Source organism: Fukomys damarensis, unplaced genomic scaffold (genome assembly GCF_012274545.1).
Source record: "Fukomys damarensis isolate Sample0158 unplaced genomic scaffold, DMR_v1.0_HiC HiC_scaffold_19, whole genome shotgun sequence".
In the NCBI taxonomy this organism is placed as follows: Eukaryota; Metazoa; Chordata; class Mammalia; order Rodentia; family Bathyergidae; genus Fukomys; species Fukomys damarensis.
The window spans coordinates 35670603-35691772 of NW_022900931.1; the positions used below are offsets into that span (position 1 = coordinate 35670603).

General features: G+C 43.7%; 1 protein-coding gene and 1 long non-coding RNA gene across 2 annotated transcripts in view; both read left to right on the top strand.

Annotated features, from left to right (window-relative positions):
- Pard3 (par-3 family cell polarity regulator) overlaps positions 1–21170 on the top strand; it is a 558608-nt gene that overhangs the window by 176641 nt on the left and 360797 nt on the right. Inside the window, 1 exon segment of the mRNA XM_033765663.1 lies at positions 11415–11595. Within this exon segment, the coding sequence (XP_033621554.1) occupies positions 11415–11595 (181 nt within the window).
- Positions 18860–20646, top strand: LOC117286845. Its single transcript, XR_004517957.1, has 3 exons — positions 18860–18941; positions 19327–19455; positions 20606–20646. It is a non-coding gene; the product is annotated as an uncharacterized LOC117286845 (long non-coding RNA).

Here is a 21170-nt window from a genome sequence, read left to right on the forward strand (position 1 = left end):
AGAATTTTATTATTTAGTTACTTTTTGAATAAACCTGCCAGTTGATTAAAATGAGCTTAATTTAATCAGCATTGTGTTGCACACTGAAGATAATTTAGGCTAATGTCAAGGACACCGTTATCTCTCTTTTGTAGAAGGTATTGAAATAATGAGTATAATATACATTAAAAAAGGAGCTAGAAAATGTTTGAAGTTTTTTCATCTCTGCCCCCAGGTGGATATTTAAAAATCATACTCTTTCTTTTTGCATGCAAATTAGTCTGAAAGTCATTTTGTAATGTAACATTGGGCTTATATTTTACAAAACAAATTGATTGAACTTTGATCTTTTCTAATATTGGCTCCTGGTTGTCAGCATGAAGACCAGCTTTTTTATTATGCGTCATTCTAAACTGAACTTCCTTGTTCAGAACTTGGAACAGAACTAGGGCCTCTGGGGCACCTTAACTTGAAAATAAGTCACTGTTTAGTGGCAACGGTACTTTAGCTCTTTTCAGGTCGCTCTTTGCTTTTGTGACCCCCCCCCCCCGCCCCATCACCCCTGTCCTGTCTGAACAGAGTCATCTGGATGCCTTGTTCTTTTAAAGCAGTTAAGCTCTCATTTTTCTGATGTTGCTTTTAATTGGGAGCCACATGATCCTGGGGGTCCAGTTCAGATTGTGAAGTCACCAGTTACAGGGATTCCCGACTCCCAGGTGAGTCCCTTATAGGAATGGCAGGTTGCCTTGGGCACAGGGCTGGTTAATGGAGTCAGGAATGCAGTCCTGAGACAGTGATTCGCTTGCTCTGCTGCCCCATCTCTGGCCTGGCAGTGTGGAGATGTGCTGGGCGACATACTGCAGATTGCTTAGCAACTTCCCAGCTCTGGTTGATCCACCAGAGCCATAGCCAAGTGTTTTTTGTTTGTGTTTTTGTTTTTCCCTAGCATTCTTTTAAACATACAAGAAATAAAGCATTAGCTAGATACTTAGATTTGAGTGAGAATTTTACTGATTTTTCTCTTAACACATTCCGTGGGCTCAGTGATGGGTTGATTAGCAGAAGTATGTGAATGTCTGAGTCGTGGAAGTTTTCCTTACTCCCTGAAACAACAGGCGGACTTCACTGTGTCCTGGGGCATCTGATGCAAACTCCAGCACAGAGCCGGGGTGCAGGTGGCAAGGTGGTGGTGGTAGCTTCAGTGGAGTGCTAGCTTTGTTTCCACCCAGAGGTTTGGATCCTGCTGGTTGGAAGGTGGAGCGAAGGTTGGAGGTGGCTTGGGGATAGCATGACAAGGTTTCCAGGACAGTGGAACATGCCTTCACTTAACAGTCTCCCTTAGTTTAGAAGGTAAAAAGCATCCAAAGGCCTTTCCTAACTAAGGAGCTCAGCCTTGTTTTGGCGATCTTACCAAATAAAAGGAGAAATCAGGTGAGCTAAAGATCAGGGTGTGGTCCTGCCTGGTGTTGACTGTGGTTCTGTTTCTGGGTTGAGGATCTGTGGGTAGGGATTAGAGAGAATGGAGGATGTGGACCGGAACCTGGAGTTGAGGGTGGGGCAGTGATTCCTCTAGTTTAGGAAGAAGGTAGCAGTGTACTTCAGCCTGAAAGTTCAGATAGCATGGTGGCTGCTGCAGGTGGTGTGTGTTTTAATTGCAGCTCGGGCTGTGTTCACACGTGGGCATGGGCATGTGTGCATACACCTGTGGTTTTGGCTTGTTTCATTCAACCCTATCTAGTTCTTCTGTGATGTTGGACTTTTGACTGATAGAATTCAGAAACTGAAATCCTTGATCCCCAGACTGTGGCATTTATTGAGGCAGTGACTCATGCAGGATTCTCCTATTTAGGATTTACCATGGCAGCTGTTTCTGAATACATGTTCCACGTATGGATTGTCAAGCCACATGGTCCACAGACTAAAACATAGCATGCTGTTAGTTCTACTTACGTGCACTACCCACTGTTAGGTAGATAAATGTTAAGAGTCGCAGGGTATTGAGGACCTCGTAGATGATGGAGAGTAGCCTCCAAAATCTGAAAAAAACAGAGCTGGACTTGAGGCACAGTGTTGCCCCATCTCATGATAGAATTAAGGCAGAGAACTTCAGGACTTTGCTGTTCTTAGCTCAGCCAGGCGGAGAAGTAGCTCGCCTTGAGCATCCTCATGGCATTTTCCATTTCTTTACTACATTTTGTGTCTTTCTGTTTTTTTTTTAACTAGCTAAAACATAATTCTTTTTTTTTTTGAGACAAGGTCTCACTATGTAGTTGAGACTGACCTGGAACTCACTATGTAGTCCAGGCTGGTCTTGAACTCACAGTGATCCTCTTGCCTCAGCCTCCCAAGTGCTGGGATTATAGGCCTGCGCCACCATGCCTGGCTCTAAAGTATACTTAATTCTTTGCTGATGAAGCACAGAATTAATTTTGCATGTGTAACATTTAAAGTTTTCCAGTGACGAAGTTGAGGCTCTCCTGTAGAGACTCAAGTTTTATTGGTGTAGCTTGTATTCCTACTACTACAAAACGCCATTGGCCCAAATATATTCTTTTACAGTTGTTTTGCTTACTCGTCCAGTAAAACATTAGCTGTATTTAAATGAGTTTTTAATGAACCATGATAGCAAGTAAGGCTCAGAGAATGATTAAGGATTTGGTATTGTCTCTCTGTCACTAAAGTAAGTTTAGTCATCAGAATGCTTACAAATTGATTTTACAGTTCCCTTTTCTCCATGTCTACCTAGTAATTAGTTACTGTATCATTACATTTCCTTCTGAGGTTATTTCTCAGTCTTACCGTGGTCTCCTTGAGAGAAAGATGGATGTGTTCCTGATAAAATCACGATGAACACCATCTCCAATTTGGAGAATTTCTCTTTGCTATTAGCCAATTTTAGGATTATTTTGCTCTCTCCTCCTGAGTGCTCTTGCTTTCTACAGTCACTGAGGCAGTGGTATAAGGTAGTTGTCATCTCACGGGTAGGGACAGATGGGGCAGTGACGCCCACGATGTCAGCGTGGCATTATACCCGACAAGCGGGCCAACTTGCTCACAGCTCTGTCCGTTTGCATCTTTTCTTTGTGGTTTGTGGCTGGCACACCCGAGGCTATTAGTTGAACATAACTCTTAAACCAGGAATCTAATTAGTCTGAAGGCTCAGTGGGTGACAGAACGAGTCTCCCGGAGGAGCGGCAGAATTGAGGCTCAGCTCTGAAATGTGAGCACCGGGCCTGAGGGGTGCCCTGGGTCGATGGATATTTTTCACTAATTTCTGGACACAGCAGAATATGTCAGGCATCCGCATGAAGAGGTACCATCCACCTTCTTCCTGGATGCTGTTTGTTCTTGTGGGACAAGTGACCTCTGAGCTCTGACAGGTAATCATGGTTGTCCCCCAAGTAGTCTGGGTAGGAGTGAAATACACTGCCCTTTCCTGGATGGTGCATTGTTTGAAATGGCAGTAATTAAACATTTTATCTCAGCTGGCCATGCAACACTTGGAATCCCAGGACTTGGCAGGCTGAGGCAGGAGGATTGCCATGAGTTCAAGGCCAGCCTGAACTATAAAGCGAGACCCTGTCTCAAAAAACATGCAAACAAAAAAAGATTCGTCACATTAGATTTCTTTTCTTGTGTTGGATAAGACACTGTGCTAGTTTGCATAAACATGTTATTGCCTGGTAAGTTTTCCTTTAGTGTTACATGTGATGAAGAGCACTTTTATGAGAGACAGTTTTAAGTGAACATTTTTTAAAAATAAGGGATGAGTGAAGGGGGCCCCCAGATACTTGATATAATTGACCTTTTCTGGTATTTTCCACAAAATTTTCAAGGTGCTTACATGGTACGATCCTAATCATAGGAATTAGTAGATTAACCTCTGGGAAGGCAAAGTGGGTTTTGGACAGGTGGTAATCTAGAGTTATATGTAACGGGAGAGCCTTGCCACAAATTTAAAACACAGGTGTGTCCAGGTGCTTGGTTTTTATTGTTATGCTTTGGAAACTCGATGCGGGTTGCTGGAGTACTCACGGTGCTGCTGGGGTTTCTTCCCGTTTTCTCCATTGCGCTTACTCCCTCTAGGTAGATCTCCTGCCCACAGACCTCCTGCCGCTGCTCAGAGGCGAGCTCCCAGCTCTGTGTTTCCCGTTTTCTGCATTGGTGTCAGTGGCCTCACGATTCTGTAGAATCTGTCCCTCTCCCGTGTCCTGTCCTCACATCCTCAGATGAGAGCGAGCTTTGGAGGCCTCTTGGAGGGCGTTCCCTGTTTTAGATTTCCCCATGATTTGGGTCTTCCCAGGCTGAGAAATATGATGCCTTTCTAAAGAATCTTGCCTTTATGTCATAGTCAAGTAATTCCATACATTAATATAAAATATCTTGGGAACATTTCTGGGACCTGTCACGGTCAGCTTCTGAGGATGTGTTCAGCCTGTCGCTGAAGAAAACAGCAGAAACGGAGAGAGCTTGCTCAAGAGATGTGGCCATAAAACGGATTCTGTGCCTGTGCAGACTCTGCACCTTGAGCAGTGATGGTGAACCTTTTAGAGCTTTCAGCCTTAACAAACAGCTGGCTGTGGCATGAGGTTTTCAAGCAACTACTTGACCTAAGTAGCCTGCCATTTTCCTGTGTGAAGGCAAGGCAGAACCTGCAAATTCTTCTGATTTTTTTTTTAAGCTCCCTGATTAAGACTGAGTGTTGTTATCGCCAGCATGGAATTGTTTGCTATTATCCTGATTACCTTCAGGTGTAGTGAGAAAAATTTTAGGTGGTGGCACTGAGATTACATTGGTTTGGCAAGGTGGGTTATTACCTTTGGTCAATCAAGAATGAACAGAGTCCTTTTCAGAGGCCTGCAGGTGATTGTATTCTGTAGCTACTCAGTGGGCTGTGCTGTGGATGTGGTGGTTCTTTTAGAAGCAGGACTTCGTTTGAAGTCAGGTGGCCTTGATTTCCAATCTCAGATTCATTATTCTGTCATTACGTAATCTCTGGCCATATCAGTCTTTCTGAGCTTCAGTTTACCTTTTGTAGAGTGAAATATGAGGCACTGAGGGGCAAGTGAAACAATGGCAGAGGAACTTTTCTGTGGTTAAATGTTGGATAAAGCATTCTCTAGGAAAGCTTTTTCCCTTTCCTTTCCCAACATTTTTTTATGGCTTTTTGAGACAGGGTCTCAATATATGTTCAGGTTGACCTTGACCTCGTATGTAGCTCAGGCTGGCCTCAAACTTGTGATCCTCCTACCCTGGCCTCCCAAGTGGTGTATTACACGTGTGTACCACCATGCCCAATTTACTGTTTTTTTCAACAACTTATTGCTATGTAGAACCAAAACATACCAATTAAGCTTTGCCTCATTCTTCATTATACTTGAAACTAATTGTTATATTTATAAAAAATTTCCACATTTGTCAATCACCACCGTTTAATTTAAGAATGGCCAAGTGATAAATGTGAGTTTGCTCTGTTCTAAAAATTGATATGCCCTCTCTTTATTTGTCACAACAGCAAGTAGGCATTGATACTATTAGTTTCTTTTTGCCTTAAGAAATTACCAAAAACTTGTGGCTTAAAACAATGCAAGTTTGTTGATTGCTATGGCTTATATGTAGAGGTTCCCACGAAGCCTCATGCTCTCATGTGGGGCTTTTTACAGGTGGCTGGATCTAGGATGGATGAGTGCGAATTAAAGATGTGTGATAACTAAATTAGGCCTCTGATTGGTTTAGCATAGTTCTGGGTGTGGATGATGGAAGGCCCAGTCTGGATGTGGGTGGCACCAACCAGTAAGCTTGTAGCTTGAATCGAATATAAAGGGGAAATGGAAGGCAGGCTCACTGTCTTCTGCCTGCCCTGCCATGGGCTGTTTGTTCTCTGCGATGCCCTCTGCCATGCCACCGTACTGTGGAGCCAGCTGACAATGGACTGAAACCTCTACAAACTATGAGCTTAGCTTGTGGATGTTGGGCATTGTGTCTCAGCAAGGAGAAAGTAACTAAGACATTAACCTAACAGTTCTAACTCACTGTGGACAGACTACTGTGTCAGCAGAGCAGTGATCCTTTCTTGAGTTCTCCAGGAGAATCTCCTTCCTGGCTGACTAAATGCTGTTAGCGTTCTTTGGCTGAGAGTTCTCTTTCTCCATCCTGAAAGCCAACAGTATAGCCTTTCTCCTTGACATCTGCCTTTGGCCACAACTGGGAAAGTTCTCCCTCCACTTTCCAGGTTAGTGATTTAATGGGACTCACCAAGTAATCCAGGACCATCTCTTGATTTCAAGATCCATAATCTGAATCCTATTTGTAAACTCTTTCACTGGTGGAAGGGATTGGGACATGGCCGACTGTGGCAGGAGGCCATTATTCAGCCTAGCACAACTTCTACCAGACTTTCCAGATTAGGAAAGGCTCGGAGATGTTCAGGAGGCCAGTGCTTTCACCAGCGGTCATCCAGAAGACAAGGTGGCAGCTGGTTTTAAAAGCAGCTCATTCTAAATTCTGTGCTTTGAACATCCTTGCTTCATGTAACTGTGGGCTTTCAGCTCACACTGTATCCAGTGGGCGTAGAAACATTTATGTGCGAGGTCTATGTAATGGGTTTTCTTTGGGAAGGCTCTTACGTTTCGGATAATTAAAGTGACCGGTTCTGAAGTATGTAGAAAATGTGTGCCATTGTGTGTACTCTCCAAATCCAGCTGTCTTTTCTTATGGAGACCTGACTGGTAAATGGGAAGATCAAGTAATAGCTATTGAAAAATTTAAAAATGAACTTTAAACAATGATCTGCTTTACGGGCAGCAGTGAAGATTCCATCTGTCAAAATACAGAATTCAGTTGGGTTTCAGAGATTCGAAAGACATTTCCTTTACTTTTTGAAGGTCATGGGAGAGATTTTTAATATGTGGTGTGTTTGTGAAGGTCCCGTTTTCTTTTGCTACGTATTCTTGTAGAGTAGGTTTTCTAAAATTATATATCCTTCCCAATTTAACACAAAATTACTTCATATCTGCACCTGGCACTTAAATTTTGGTTTTAAAGAAAGCTGTAAAATTGTATGTTATTGGCATATTGCAAATCACCAACTGTGATTCTGCCACTGAAATTCAAACAGCATTTGTTCATGACACAGTCCAGATTTCATAATCCTTATTTTCTAAAGATGATGGAGATAATTATTGAAACTAATATACATGTATAAGCTCTTCCATCATGTGTGGCATTTAAAGATTCATTCTCTGTAATTTTCCATCTCCAATTTGAGTCTGCAGAAAGGACTGGATTCTTCAGAAAAAATATCATTGTGAAAAGTTAATAACAAACTTGAATTTCATTTGCTTCCAATTAAACACCAAAATGTCAAAACTTAATATCTTCCAAATGCATATTAAGCCACATACCTTGTGAAAAGTATGATATTATTAAAATCAAGCGTAGAAACCCTAAGTCCCAATCAAGAGCTCGAAATGGATATTATTCGTTTCTCAGAAGTGCCCCGATTTTTAGTTTTATTTTCCAAATTGAAAGTCAAAAGCTTCATATTTCCTGAAAGATCGGCAGTCTAGGGGAGCATGGTCAGGTGGGCACATCTGTCCACTACCTGCTTTTACAAATAAAGTTTTATACGAACATAGCCATACTCATTTGTTTGTGTGGTGTTGTCTGTAGGTGTTTTTGTCCTATCAGGGCCAACTAAAATAATGCGGACCCCAGCTCTGAAAGCGTTTACCCTCTTAGCTTTTTCAGGAAGAGTTTGCTGATCCCACATCCCAGGGTTTCTAATACAGGAAGACATTTGCCAGTGAATGTCAGATAAATAAGCTGGTGTTCTTAGGGAACACGGAAACACCTTTCCATTTTTTGTAGCTGTTAAGGGTTTCTTCCACTTACGTTGCTTATTGTAAGGTTGAGGGGTCCACGTATTCATTGTACTTTGCTTTCTTCTTACCACTTAACCTCCCACTGGATTCTTTAATCAGCTAATTATGTAATGCCAGCAGGGTTCTGAGCTTCCTGTTTGTCTACGTGTCTCCATGACGTTATAATGGTTTTATTTCATGAATTGATTAATGGTGTGCAGATGTTCATGAAAATAGCACTTGTTCAAAATGACAGAACTATGAGATAAGGATTGTAATTATACTGTCCTTAGTCTGTGGATGTATCTTCCTGGCCTTTGACTCATAGGGATATGGGCATTGAGAAAGGTGGGTTGGAGCCAGCAGGGGCCGTTCATTTTTGCCGTGCCCAGGGGTTCCTCTTCCCTTGGGATGCCGATCTTAGTTGCTGTGGATTGTAGCCGAATGACTATGGAGACAGGAATGTGTTCGCTTTTGTGTGTGTGTAAGACTTTTAAGAATTGTGTAAGAAGAGAGAGAATGAATTTTTATTTTCATAAGTACCATGTTAGTATGTAGCATTGAAAAATTTCAAATTGAAACAATTTTACATTCCAGAAGAGTTGGGAAGTAGACTGTTGTACATGCCCTTCATTTATCTGAAATATATTAACATCCTGTATAATCATTCAACAGTTGTCTAAAAAAGGGAACACTGTACCAACGCTGTCAGCTAAGCTTCAGAGTTTATTTAAAAGTTGCCTCTTTTACTAGCACCTTTTTTCCTAATTCCAGATATTTAAGGATCACATTCCCTGAAGTCCTCATCCGTTCTTTGTCTCCAGTTCGCAGAATTTCAGCATTCCTCTTTTGCTTTCAGGACCGATTTGCTGTGGGAGCGTCATTCGGTGGCGTGTCTCTCCATGGGGCTTTGTCCGGGGCTCGTGCTCCAGTTGATGTTGCACTTGTCTGACGGAAGCTCGGTGCAGCAGTGATGGTGTGTGTGTGCGTGCGCGTGTGCATGTCCGCTCCGTGAGCTGGCACACGACGGCCGCATCTTACCACCGGTGCTGCAATGCTGACTTGTTCTTCCTTTTTCAGTTGAAACAGAGCTTGTGGGGCGTCACTGCGATGCGCAGATAACTGTTTCTCATCACTTTGGCACGCATTACCTGGAGCATCCACTGGAGATCATCTCCCGGTTATTACTGTGGGAGTTGCCTGGTGATGACTTGCTTCCCTTCACCCAAATATCCCCATTATTTGGAACACCACTGTACAGAAGAGTTGTCTGTTTTTGACCATTTATGAAACCATGGGTATTCATTTATTCTTTGGGTAATGATTCAGTGGTAGCATTGCTTTTTTTTTTTTTTAACAGGGTCTCATTATTTATCCCAGGCTTGCCTCGAATTTGAAGCAGTCCTCCTGCTTCAGCCTCCTAAGTGCTGGGATTACAGGCGTGCACCGTTACACCAGCACTGCTTATTGTTGCTGTTTTAGCCACTGGGCGCCCCATCGGTTTGGCATCTGTTTCCTTTCTGCGTGCCTTCATCCCTCTTCAACACTTCATCCCTGTGTCAGCCCTCACATCAGCCACTTTCCTGAGGAGCCCTAGTTTGTTTATTAGAACATAGTATTAGGGACCAACATATGAGCACTAGGTACCCTAGTTCTATGCTTTTCAGTGAACAGAGCCAGGAATACAAGGTGTAGTAAAAATATATGGTACGTGTTTGAATTTAAAAATTCATTATAGCCGGGCGTGGTGGCACACTCCTGTAATCCCAGCACTCGGGAGGCTGAGGCAGGAGGATCGCTGTGAGTTCGAGACCAGCCTGGGCTACATAGTGAGTTCCAGGTCAGTCTCAACTACATAGTAAGTAAGACCCTGTCTCAAAAAACAAACAAATAAAAAATCAAAATCAAAATTCATTAGTAAAAAACAGATCTCCACCAGTCTCCCCACGCCCCCGACACGTGCAGCACGTATCCCACCATTTTTGCCACTGGCGGTCCTCTTTCTTGAGAGTCTTTACCCGGTGTCACAACGAATGGAGTGAGTGTGCTGCTGGCGTGTGCCAGCCAGGGAAGGCGGGCTCATTAGAACGTCGCGCTGTGTCCTCATCCGCCTTATTTGCTGGATCTGGCGCTGTGTGGCTTGGGCCTGCTGTCCGCGTCACAGTCCTTCTGAAGGACACACATGTTCAACCCATTCAGGACGCTGAGGCCGCCGCAATGGCATGACTAAAGACACTCAGGAAGAGGACTTGGGAAAGCGGCAGGAATGATGGTAGTAAGTGTGTGAAGGGAGGGCGTTTGTTCTGAGGGGTTAATAGCAAGGTGTCTGTTACTGTAACAAATTTTATTCCAACATTGATGGCGTTCTTCATGTTTGTGTACACACACGCATTAACACGCACCTGTGTGTTTGTCCACGTGCACAGCATTGCATACTTTTAATTATTGTAAAAACGTGCATGGTAAAACAGCGTGCCTCCTTAGCCAGCAGTAGCTTCTGCCATCCAGGGCATATCCAGTGGTGGCTGCTGTCTGCACCCCAGGGTGTTCACACCATGGCAGGGTCGCTGGGAGGCAGATTCAGAACTTCACCCTGTCGCCAGCTGTGAAAACCATGAGTTCGTCCTGAGGCCTCTGATTCCCACCTCCTGACCCGGAATTAGCTTTTCTTTCTGCATAACTTCTGAACAGTGGGTTTCAGCACGTGTGTTTGTGCTTGCTTGTGTGTGCACGTGTGTTTGTAGTAGAGTGAGGATCCCGAGAAGCGGATTTGCTAACCAGCACGCATACTTGGGCGCCAGTCCTCTCCGTCTTCCGCGTTTCCTGAGATTTCCTGAGATGCAGCTCGCAGTTCAGCTGGCCCTGCTCTCTCCCACTGCTGTGTGGTCTTGTCACTCATCGGTCGCGCAGCTCGGCTGCTTGGTAGTTTGCGTGCCATTTTGGACCGTGTTGCCCCACTCCCTAATGTCCCTTCCATCCTGTTCGCCTTCAGGTGTCTGTTTCAGTTTTAGGTAACGGAATCATTGCTGTGGTTCTGAGCCGCACAGGAAAGTGTACTCAGAAAAATGTCATTTCCCATCATTGTCCGTCCATTCCCCATAAGCAACTCATTCCAGTAATTTCTTTTATTTTTTCCTCCATGTTTTGTGCAGAAATGAGCGGATGCATGCATAACTTCAGTGTCTACTTCTCTGTATGTTGAGGGGGCCTTATATCCGGTGTGTGCACGCATGTACCTGCATGTACACGTTCATACACATGGGCACTTTTGCAGTTCCTCAGCATATCCTATATTTTAAAAAATCCACTCCTGTTTTACTGTTGTGTGATATCAGTTTTATTGTCTTTTATCCCAGGATTTTGCATAGGAGACATACAGTTGAGAGATGTAAAAGTAAAGCACCAAACTTGGGGAAACAGTTTCTTTGTGGGTTTTCTTTCCTTTTTTTTTAACAACTTATTTTTTTCACCATGGATTTATATCAAAATGGTATAATATCCAAATGCGACTTAATGTTGTCTAGTGGTTTAAGTGACTTGGTTTTCACGTGCACATTTGCTTCTGATTTCTAGCTGGTAGCTGTGTTTGATGAGCAAGACCCACATCATGGAGGTGATGGCACCAGCGCCAGCTCCACAGGGACCCAGAGTCCCGAGATCTTTGGCAGTGAGCTTGGGACCAACAATGTCTCCGCCTTCCAGCCTTATCAGGCAACAAGTGAAATTGAGGTCACACCGTCAGTGCTTCGCGCAAGTAAGTGAATGATCTCTCTGCTCTGCATGTTTCGTCTTCATTTACAGGGGTGTGGGCTTTTGCTACCCACCCCTGCGCCTATGAGTGATATTCATGATCAGAAGTTGGTCATATTTAGGACCCGGCCAGTGCCTTTTGCATGAGGAGTCGGAAGTCCATCTGCTTTAATAGACTGGGCTGATGCTGGCTCAGAGTAGAGCAGTTGCTGTGGGGAAGTAACCTGGAATTCCTTTCTGTGTACCCACTGGGATGTTAGAAGGACGGGCGAGAGGTAATCGGAGGGCTTCCTGGCGAGGCATCCACGGCACCGCAGATCCATAGCCTGGTTGGTTACGGCCTCTGCTCACGTGGGGAAGAAGAGGCCTCAGGGCCAGAGCTGTCTTCTGGGGTCTGGAAGAGCTGCTGTTGGAGGACATCTCCAGCACAGGGATGTTGGGGGACAGCAGACATCTCTGTGAGAGGGTGCCGCAGCTCCCAGACATTTGTTTGAAGAATTGTGTTAACTGTTTCTGGAAGATTTACTTAGAAAAGTCAGATACTTTTGCCAGAAATAATATTTTGTGTTTATAATTTTCTGAGCTCTCATTCAATATAAGGTTTTATGTTAAGAAATTTATGCCAGCCGTGATGGCCACACCTGCAGTCCCAGCACTCGGGAGGCTGAGGCAGGAGGATCACTATAAGTTCAAGGCCAGCTTGGTCGACATGGTGAGACACTGTCTCAGGGTGAAAATTTTTTTTCTTTTAAAGCTCATTTATCTCTTAGACACCTGTATTGTAGTTGGAAATGCTTCAGTTTTCACAGTGGGAAAGTTGGTCTAGTGTGATTTTACTGACTGTTGTTCTATAGTAGGTCTTCCTCTGTGGATGGAGTAACATATTCATATAAAATAGATAAATGTAAGTGTAGAATTCAAGTAGATAACATTTGGAACGGATGCTTTATCTCTCTAGAATGCACAAGAAGTAGGCAGTTTGGTCCATTTTAACAGGTTTGGCTCCCTTGACCAGTAAAATTTTCATTCTCCCTAAAGATAAGGATAATGGTTGAAGTTCAATTATCCGGAATTTTTCTTTCCCCTATTTTTTCCGCTGTTGGCAGTGTATAGCGTTTTAGAAACTTGTTCCTAGATGTGTGTAAGCTACCTTTGCTTCCACCGTTTGATCAAGGTGTGCAGAAGGGCCAGGCCGTTGCTCCACGGAGGCAAGCGCACCGAGCATGCAGTGCACTGGGTCCGAGCCCAGCTCTGCAGGAGAAAAGGTGTACGTGAGGAGAATGTGCTAAGACGCTCGCCCTAACAGCAGAGCTGAGGGTCCGTCAGAAAGTGCAGTCATGGAGCGTCCCGGTGGTGCGGAGCTCAGAAGGCACCGCTGTTTGAGTTGACCATTTCTTTATTTTTTCTCTCTTCCTCCCTCCCTCTCCATTTCTTTTTTTCCCTTCTCACTGTGTAGTCCAGGCTGGGCTCAGCAATTCTCCTGCCTCAGCCTCCAAGTAAGGGGGAATACAGGCGCATATTGCTGTACCTGGCTTGATTATTTTTTTATATGCAGGAAATTTGGAGTTTATTTGTGTAAATGTATAAACAAGTCTATTTTTAACTGCTGTTTTAGAAATAAGATTTGATTACAATGCAGATAAACTGTTGAATCGGTCCGGTTGGACTTAGTTCCGGTGGTGTTTGTGAGGAGGTGGGCGTGTAGCGTGCATGGTGTGCCAGGCCATGTGAGGTGGCACATGGGTCCCTTTGGTTTCTTATGGACTAAGCCCACGATTTAATGGAAGTCTGATTAGAATGAGCCTGTGTCTAGAAGCACAGCTGGGGACTTTTAGAGATACTACAAGTACTCTGGTACCTCCGGTTTGGGGGTAGTATCTCTGACAGTCATATTTAATGCCTGCGTTTAAATGTAGAGCTTCCTGTTATCTTTGTAGATTGTTCGGGGCACATTGTCTAAAGCAGGATGCTGGCGATCCTCTGAGTTAGGGTAAGAAGAATTTGAACAATGTTTCTTCCATCAACTCCTGGCCTCTGCCTCCTCTGGATTCACCTGCATATCTCAAATATAGCTGCCTACTGTGTTGGTCCTGTGTGTTGAAATTTAAATGCTGCTTTTGACTAAAAATACCCCTTTTGTGTTTTTTTTTTTTTGAAAAGGAAATTATACTTCACCCATATGTGCTGCTGCCTCGTGGCCCCCAGTGACGTGCCGACCTTGTCACTCTGATTTGGAGGGGGGAGGGTGCCTGGCCGTGAACCTAAGGCCTTCGTACTAAGCCACATCCCCAGACCTTTCTGGTTTTTCTTTGAGACAAGGTTTCATTTAAGTTGCTCAGACTGGGCTTGACTTGTGATCCTCCTGCCTCAGCCTCCCAGGGTACTGGGGTTATAGGCCTGCACCATCCCGTGCCTGGCTTTCCTCTGATTTTTATGGGATAGGGTCGTTCAGGTTTACGGCCTTGGTTGGCACTGGGTGAGTCCCAATTAAGCATCTACACATGTGGCCCACGACCCACACCCATGTAGTGGTTACCTATCTGTTGGTTCAGGTGACTGGCTTAGTGACCCTCATCCACACCGCAAGTGCCAGTCTGTGCTGGTCAGGGCCTGTCTAGGGGCTAGGAGTCTGGAGCTGAGTGAAGGAGGCCTGTTTGCTCTGAAAGGCCTATGTGTAGTGGTCTTCCTTATTTACAGATCAAACAAACAAACAAACAAACACTCAACAAGGTAAAGATAATTTGCTCAATGGAGAAATGATCAACTCTAAGCAGAGGTGTGATTAATATAAAGGCTTTCAGATAACTTCCTAGTTTTTGCCTTGCAGAAAGAGCAACTTTTCTGTTTTCCAGTGAGTGAACCCATTTATCTTCTTTATTCTAAAAAGAATTGGTATAACCTGATAAAAGGATAAAGAGAATAATTTTCCCCAGTAAATGTGAGCATTAAGTTTGGATATCAAAGTGGGTTTGGGCCTAATATGCAGAATTCTTATCTGGAGGCCTTTCGTGCTTTCCTAGCAGTTGCCATTCCTTTGGCCTTGAGCGATTTTGTAGTTTATTAAAAACAAAAATAAAGAAGGAACATAAAAGAGCTTTGGTTTAGTGAGATCAGTGGTTGTTCCGCCGGGAGCGGGAGTGGTTTTCCTCCAGAGGGCTGGCTGGAGACAGTTTGGGTCATCACGGTGGGGAGGGTCCTTCAGGCAGCGAGTCCAGGCCGAGGCTGCCGCTGTACCTCCTTTACCTGCGGCACCATCGCCTCCGTCTGAGCAGTGCAGCCTGGACATCACCAGGCTGAGGTCAGAAACCCCCCAGCACCCGAAACTTAAGAGAAACACTTCATGGAATCCAGTGTGTGGAATATTTTTCTGAGCAGGACCTGGACACATTCACAGGGGCCGTCATTGATGTCTTGCTGCCAGGTGACTTGAGCCTGCTTCACCAGTTTATCACTTTTTTTTTAGTAAAAGGCGAATCCAAGACCCATTCCTACCACCAGGGGTACGCGGCGCCCGGCGGGAGTCATGCGTGCACCGCTTGTGGTTAAGGCCAGCAGGACTGTGTTAAACTAGAGGGAAACTGTGATTATCAGCCATTGCTAAAAGTGCTCTTAGTAACTACTGGACGGCAAGGAAAGAATCTTGCTTATAGGCAGAACTACACAAAAATAACACATCTGATTGCTGGAATGAAAATGTAAATTTCCCTGAATACCAAAAATGTGTTTTAACAAATGGGAAGGTAAATAAAGTAAGTCATATAGTGAAAGAGTACTACTTGTGTTAAATAATGTACAATCAGATAACCGTAAACATATATACCAATTGGGAAGGGACAAAATAGCATAAAGGAAGTGAAATGCTCACAAGCAAGACTTACACTTCTTTGTTTCATGCATTTGATTTATGCGATTATAAAGCAGTTGCATTTTCAGTTTTGAAACCACATTTTGTAATGATTAATATCAATTAATATCACAACAAAATGTTAATAAAGAATAATCCCCAGTTCTTCAGGTAAGAAAGGAATAACGCCTCGAATCTAGCCGGTGGCCCCGGCATGTCAGGAGCAAGTATTTCGCGGACCTTTGGAACTCGGTCACCTGAACGTGAACTCCGTGGGGAGGTGCGTGCAGCTACCACGCGAACAGGCCTCAGCCGCTCTGCGGGAGGTCGGCACTGTGGCGCTCAGATTGCTGGCAAGACGTGGGAGGAAGCCCTGAGGGATTCTATCATAGGTTGAATATCCCTTACCTGAAGGGCTTGAGACCAGAGGTCCTTTGGATTTAGATTTGTCTTTTGTTTTTTTCGGTATTTGAGGATGTTTGTATATGGGTAATGAGATATCTCAGAGTTGGAAGGAACCTATGTCTGAACACAAAATTCACTTAACTTCATATACACGTTATGCACAAAGCTTGGATTTTATACAATATTTTTAGTGCATTTACCCTTTCCCCTCCCTTTTCTGTGTTCCTGGATATTGAACCTAGGGCCTTTGCACTGAACTATATACTGTCAGCCTTTTTAAAAAACAAACATTTTATTTTGAGATAGAGTCTTCCTACACTGGTAACTTGTCCAGACTGGGTTTGAATCTGTGATTCTCCTGCCTCAGGCTTGTGGAACGCTGGGTGTCACCACACCGAGCTTTTGTGCAACTGCCTTGTACTGTGATTCATCATAAGAAGTCAGGTATGGAAGGTTACACTTTCAGGATCAGGTCAACACTTGGAAACTTCAGATTTTGGACCATTTGGATTTTCAGATTAAGTGTACTCAGCTGTATTCTGATTCTGTCATTCCTGATTTCATGGTTCATTAGGATTCTTAGAATAGTAGAAAAGGGATACAGATTTAAGTTAGAGAAGAATAAACTAAAACTCGGAGGTTCCCTATTTAGACAGGACATATGTTAATGAATCTATGGTGTGTTTTACTTATTAAAAACAGAAAAAAGAAGCAAAGTGAAGGGAAGAGAAATAATCCCTCCTGTGTTGAGTAAAGAGTTTGAGAATTCAGCCAGACATGGTGATCACACCAGTAATCCCAGGACTCTGGGGGTGGGAGGCGTGAAGAGATCAAATTCAAACATTGCCAGTGCAACCTAGTGAGATCCTGCTCCACACAAAAAATGTTTAAAACACTGGGATGTAGCCCAGCATGGAAGTCTCGTGTTCAATCCCAAGCAGCACCAAAGACGCACAATTAGCTCTAGAATTCAGAAGCAACCCACTTAACTAAGCTTTTCTCACGTCCTTTCTTTCCTCTGGAAGTAGCATTTTCCACTAACCAAGGTTAGGTCTTCTTTCAGAAATGGCTGAATTTGGGTCTGGACAGGAAATACATACACCAGAGGATACTGAATCACCCTCTTATACCAGAAAACAAAGAAGGGACAGGTAATTACCAGGATGGTATCAAAGCCCTCACAGCCAGCCTGGAGACCTCTGCTGGCCCAAGACGGGAGAATTAGAGTATCAGTAATAGCAAGGGAGTCAGGAGCTCATGGTGATAATAGACAGGAAAGCGAGCACAGGACAACAGAGAAACAAATTGTCTGTTCTACACTGAGTGGTGTCGGTTAGTCACTAAATGCCAGTAGCCAAGATGGTAGTTTTCTTTTATGCAAGTGTTCCAGCCAAGACGAAGAAGCAGGGGTGAGACGGTGGCCCTAGGTATGCAGCGGTCATTGCTGTGGTCTGAATGTGTCCCCCCAAGCCTGTGGGTCGGAAGTGACCCCGGTGCAGCAGGTGGGGAGGCGGGGCCTGGTGGGAGGTTCTGAAGTCATGGGGGTCCCCAAAAGTACCTGCGGGAGTGGGATTGCTGTGTCTCCCCCTGCTTCTCTGTGGGCAAGAAGGACCTCATCAGGTGCTCGCCTCTTGAGCTGGGATTTCCCAGCCTCAGAACTGGGAGAGAATCCTGTGCTGCCCTTTATAAATTTGAGGTATCGTGAATAGCAGCACAAACTGGTCTAACCCATCCTCACTCTTAACATGAAAAATAGTGATAAGTGCGGGAAGTGCGGCTGACCTTGTATGCCGGCTGATGGACGAGCACACACTTCCTCTGATTTATTCGTAGCACAAGATTATCAAGAAGCGATCAGGCGTCAGTCCAGTTGCCAATTTACAGGAAATGCAGGGCGGTGGAGAGCATGTTCACACCTGGGAGTGCAGCCAGCTAGGCCGGGAGACGTAGTGAAGCCCATGACCAAGCTCTGCAGTGGATCGGCGGCAAGCAGGAGAGGAGGTGGAGGGAAACTTATGGGTTCATAGGGACTTTAAAGACATAGAATATCCAGTTATAATGTGTGGATCTCACATTAAATCCTGATTAAAAGGAGGCTTTAGAAAAATGAACGGTATTTCCATGCTGATTGGAGAGTTGAACACTAATCGAGTATTTGGTATTAAGGAATTATTTCTTTAGGGGTAGTAATACTGAAATTATTATTAAAGAGCCTTTACCTTTTACTAATACATAATTGAATGGTTTAGCGTTGAAATGATATATCTGGGATTTGCTTTAGGTAAGAGAGGCTAGGCTACTGGGAGCAACTTACATATGGATTCGGTAAACTATTCCACTTTTGAATGTCTTTAGAATTATCCTTAATATAGATATTTTTAAAAGGAAACATTCATATGTCACTTCTTTAATACTTTGAAAGATTACTTGTTACTTTTTCTCCTTAACCATTTTTTTCTCCCTTTTTCCCCACCACACCCAATTTTAACCCAATATACTTTTAGGCATGAATGTCTTTTTTCAGTTGTCTCTTTTCATATTCCTCTGCAAAAAGGAAAATGTATTAAAAGTTAATTCAAGTTATATGTAAAATTTGACTCTATTGTGGGATCTTAATCATTAGTATATAATTGATGAAAATGCCATCACTATACAAGTACATCGTACATTTTGCTTTCTTAGAGTGGAAATAGATGAAGACTACCCGCGTGAGACCCTGACGTAGCTATTTGTCAGGAGCCCGCTGCCCACGGGAGCCCACGTCCATCGCTGTGGTCAGAAGAGAGGGCTCGAGGGTGAAAGAAAAGCTGTGGGTGGGAAGCTGCCTTGTCCCCTGTAAATAGGGTGCTGCGTGACTCCTTGGGCTTTGGCTGGCATTTCCCAAATGGCAAGCAGGGTGAAAATGTTTGTGGTAGACGGAGATTGGTCACAGCAGTGTCACCCCATGCTTCTAGCAGTGAGGGGCCCTTCTTCAGCAACTTGGAGCTGATACATCAGAGGGCGCATGGGTGACTTAGTGTCCTTTCTTTTTGCTACAAGGAATGAACTTAGAAGCTAGTTGGTCGGTGAAAGGATTGGCTGCTCACATTCTCATTTTCCAGGTCATTGTAGCAAAATGTCCTTATTGCTCTGGAAGTTTTTATGTGTAGGTAAACAGTGCATTAATTTTAAGAGGCAGGATGGGCGATGTCTCCTTGGTTGTTTTAAATTTTAAATGTGCGTAGGGTAAGAGCTGTTCAGAGCTTCATGGTTTTCTTGGTCCCTAGGCACTTTGACTTTCATAGGTGTCTCCTACTTTAATGAAGCCAGAAGGAAAAGTATGTTTGATATACTTTTAAATGCTGTATTTCAGTATCTTTTCTGCTTTATGCCAAACTTAATAGATTTGCATGGGCCCTAAATGGATCCTTTTCTGTTGGAATGTGTGAGAAAATGAAAACATTTCTTTTGATTTTATACTTCACTTGTTTCTTCCAATTTTAATAGCAGTGGAAACCTTGTGGACCCTGAGCATGTGGGCTCTGGGCAGAGCCCACGGCGCTGACAGTGGGGAGAAGGAGACAGGGGAAGCAGAAGCTGCTTGCACTGGGTCCTTTGCGTTCAGCCCCTTCCCAGGTAGGTGTACAGGGCCCTTGTGATGCGCATTTAACCCTGCGATATCAGAACCAAGTCCAGGCCTGCTGCTCCCAGCACAGACAGCACCTGCGCAACCTGAGTCACCTGGGCGAGCTGCTGTACTCGGGGATCTGTGTCTTTCTAAATTCTCAAGCATTTGTTTTGTAATGAAAGTCAGACATTTGGAGCTAGGCAGTCTGGGTTCAGAAATGTGGCAGGATTCCCGTTCGTCCCACCATTCTAATTTTTTAATATCTTCTGCAGAGCATGGGGTGGAGATTCAGGTTTCTTTGGAAATGCCATATGCCCTATCAATGATAAAGTTTCTGGAAATAGTAGTGCTATAAAAATGTTGGCAAAGTCTCCGATTTATTACATTTCATTTTAGCAGCTTTTACTACTTTTAACAATTTTAACCTTTTCAAAGCTATGTTAATTTTTATCCACTATTTAGAAACTTTTCCCAAAGGCGTTTACTGTGTAAGATCTCACTAACTAACTTTTAGAACTTAGATATCAGTGTGATAGAAGGGATTGCATCATGTGGCTAATATAACTTTCCCCGTTTTGATCTCTTAATTTTTTTCTTACAAATATACGGGTAGATTTCATCTTCTAGAAAAAGTGGGATCTTGGCTGAAGAGACTGTTCTCTTAACATTAACTGGTATTAGGACATTATTTTTTGATCTGATTTAAATATATATTGAAAATAGAAACCTTCCTATTGTATTTCCTTTTAAGTTGTGAAGTGGAGCATGGCATACAAATGGTATTCTCAGTCTTTCAAATAATTACCTTCTTACTGTGCAGGTTCTGTTCAGAGGATAAAACCCATCCAGTTGTAGATGCAATCTGATTATTACATGTTGACAAGGTCATATATCTATTAATTGGATTGGAGATGGGATACAAAATTGCTGTAATTATTGTAATTTTCTAGCTAATTGCAGGGTTGGTGGTGAATATTTTACTTCTGCAAAATGAAAAACAGTATTTCTCTCCTCCCCCCTTCCTCTCCCCACCCCCACTCTGAGTGTCCCGGTGCTCATTGGCAGGGCTCTGTGGAATCAGGCAAAGGCAGGAGCTGAGTAGTGCTCTGAGTTCCTCTTTGTTCTGGTTGCCATGTTACCTCCATTGTTTATTTATAGATTGGAGCGCTTTCCTTTCAGACCTGTACAAAGGTTGGATGGGTCAGATTCTCCTCCCCCCTTCCTCTCCCCACCCCCACTCTGAGTGTCCCGGTGCTCATTGGCAGGGCTCTGTGGAATCAGGCAAAGGCAGGAGCTGAGTAGTGCTCTGAGTTCCTCTTTGTTCTGGTTGCCATGTTACCTCCATTGTTTATTTATAGATTGGAGCGCTTTCCTTTCAGACCTGTACAAAGGTTGGATGGGTCAGATCCAATGAGAAGAGGAATCCTCTGCGTTCTTGTCACCTGTGCCCCACTTTGAATACTCCCCAAAATGAGCACCTGAAAAAATAAATTCAATTAGTTTACGTGTTCTTTTCTTCTGCTTCTTCTTTTTTTTTTTAGTTAAAAAAATCAAATAAATGATTGGTCAGCCCTCTTGGTAACATAATACAGAGCTTACTTTGCACAGTCTCTCATATTTTTGCTCTATTGAAGCCAAGCTCACTTCCAAAGCTGGAAGCTCATCCGACATTTTAAAAATACTGGTATAGACACAAGGTGAGTGTGCGTAGGATACTGTGTGC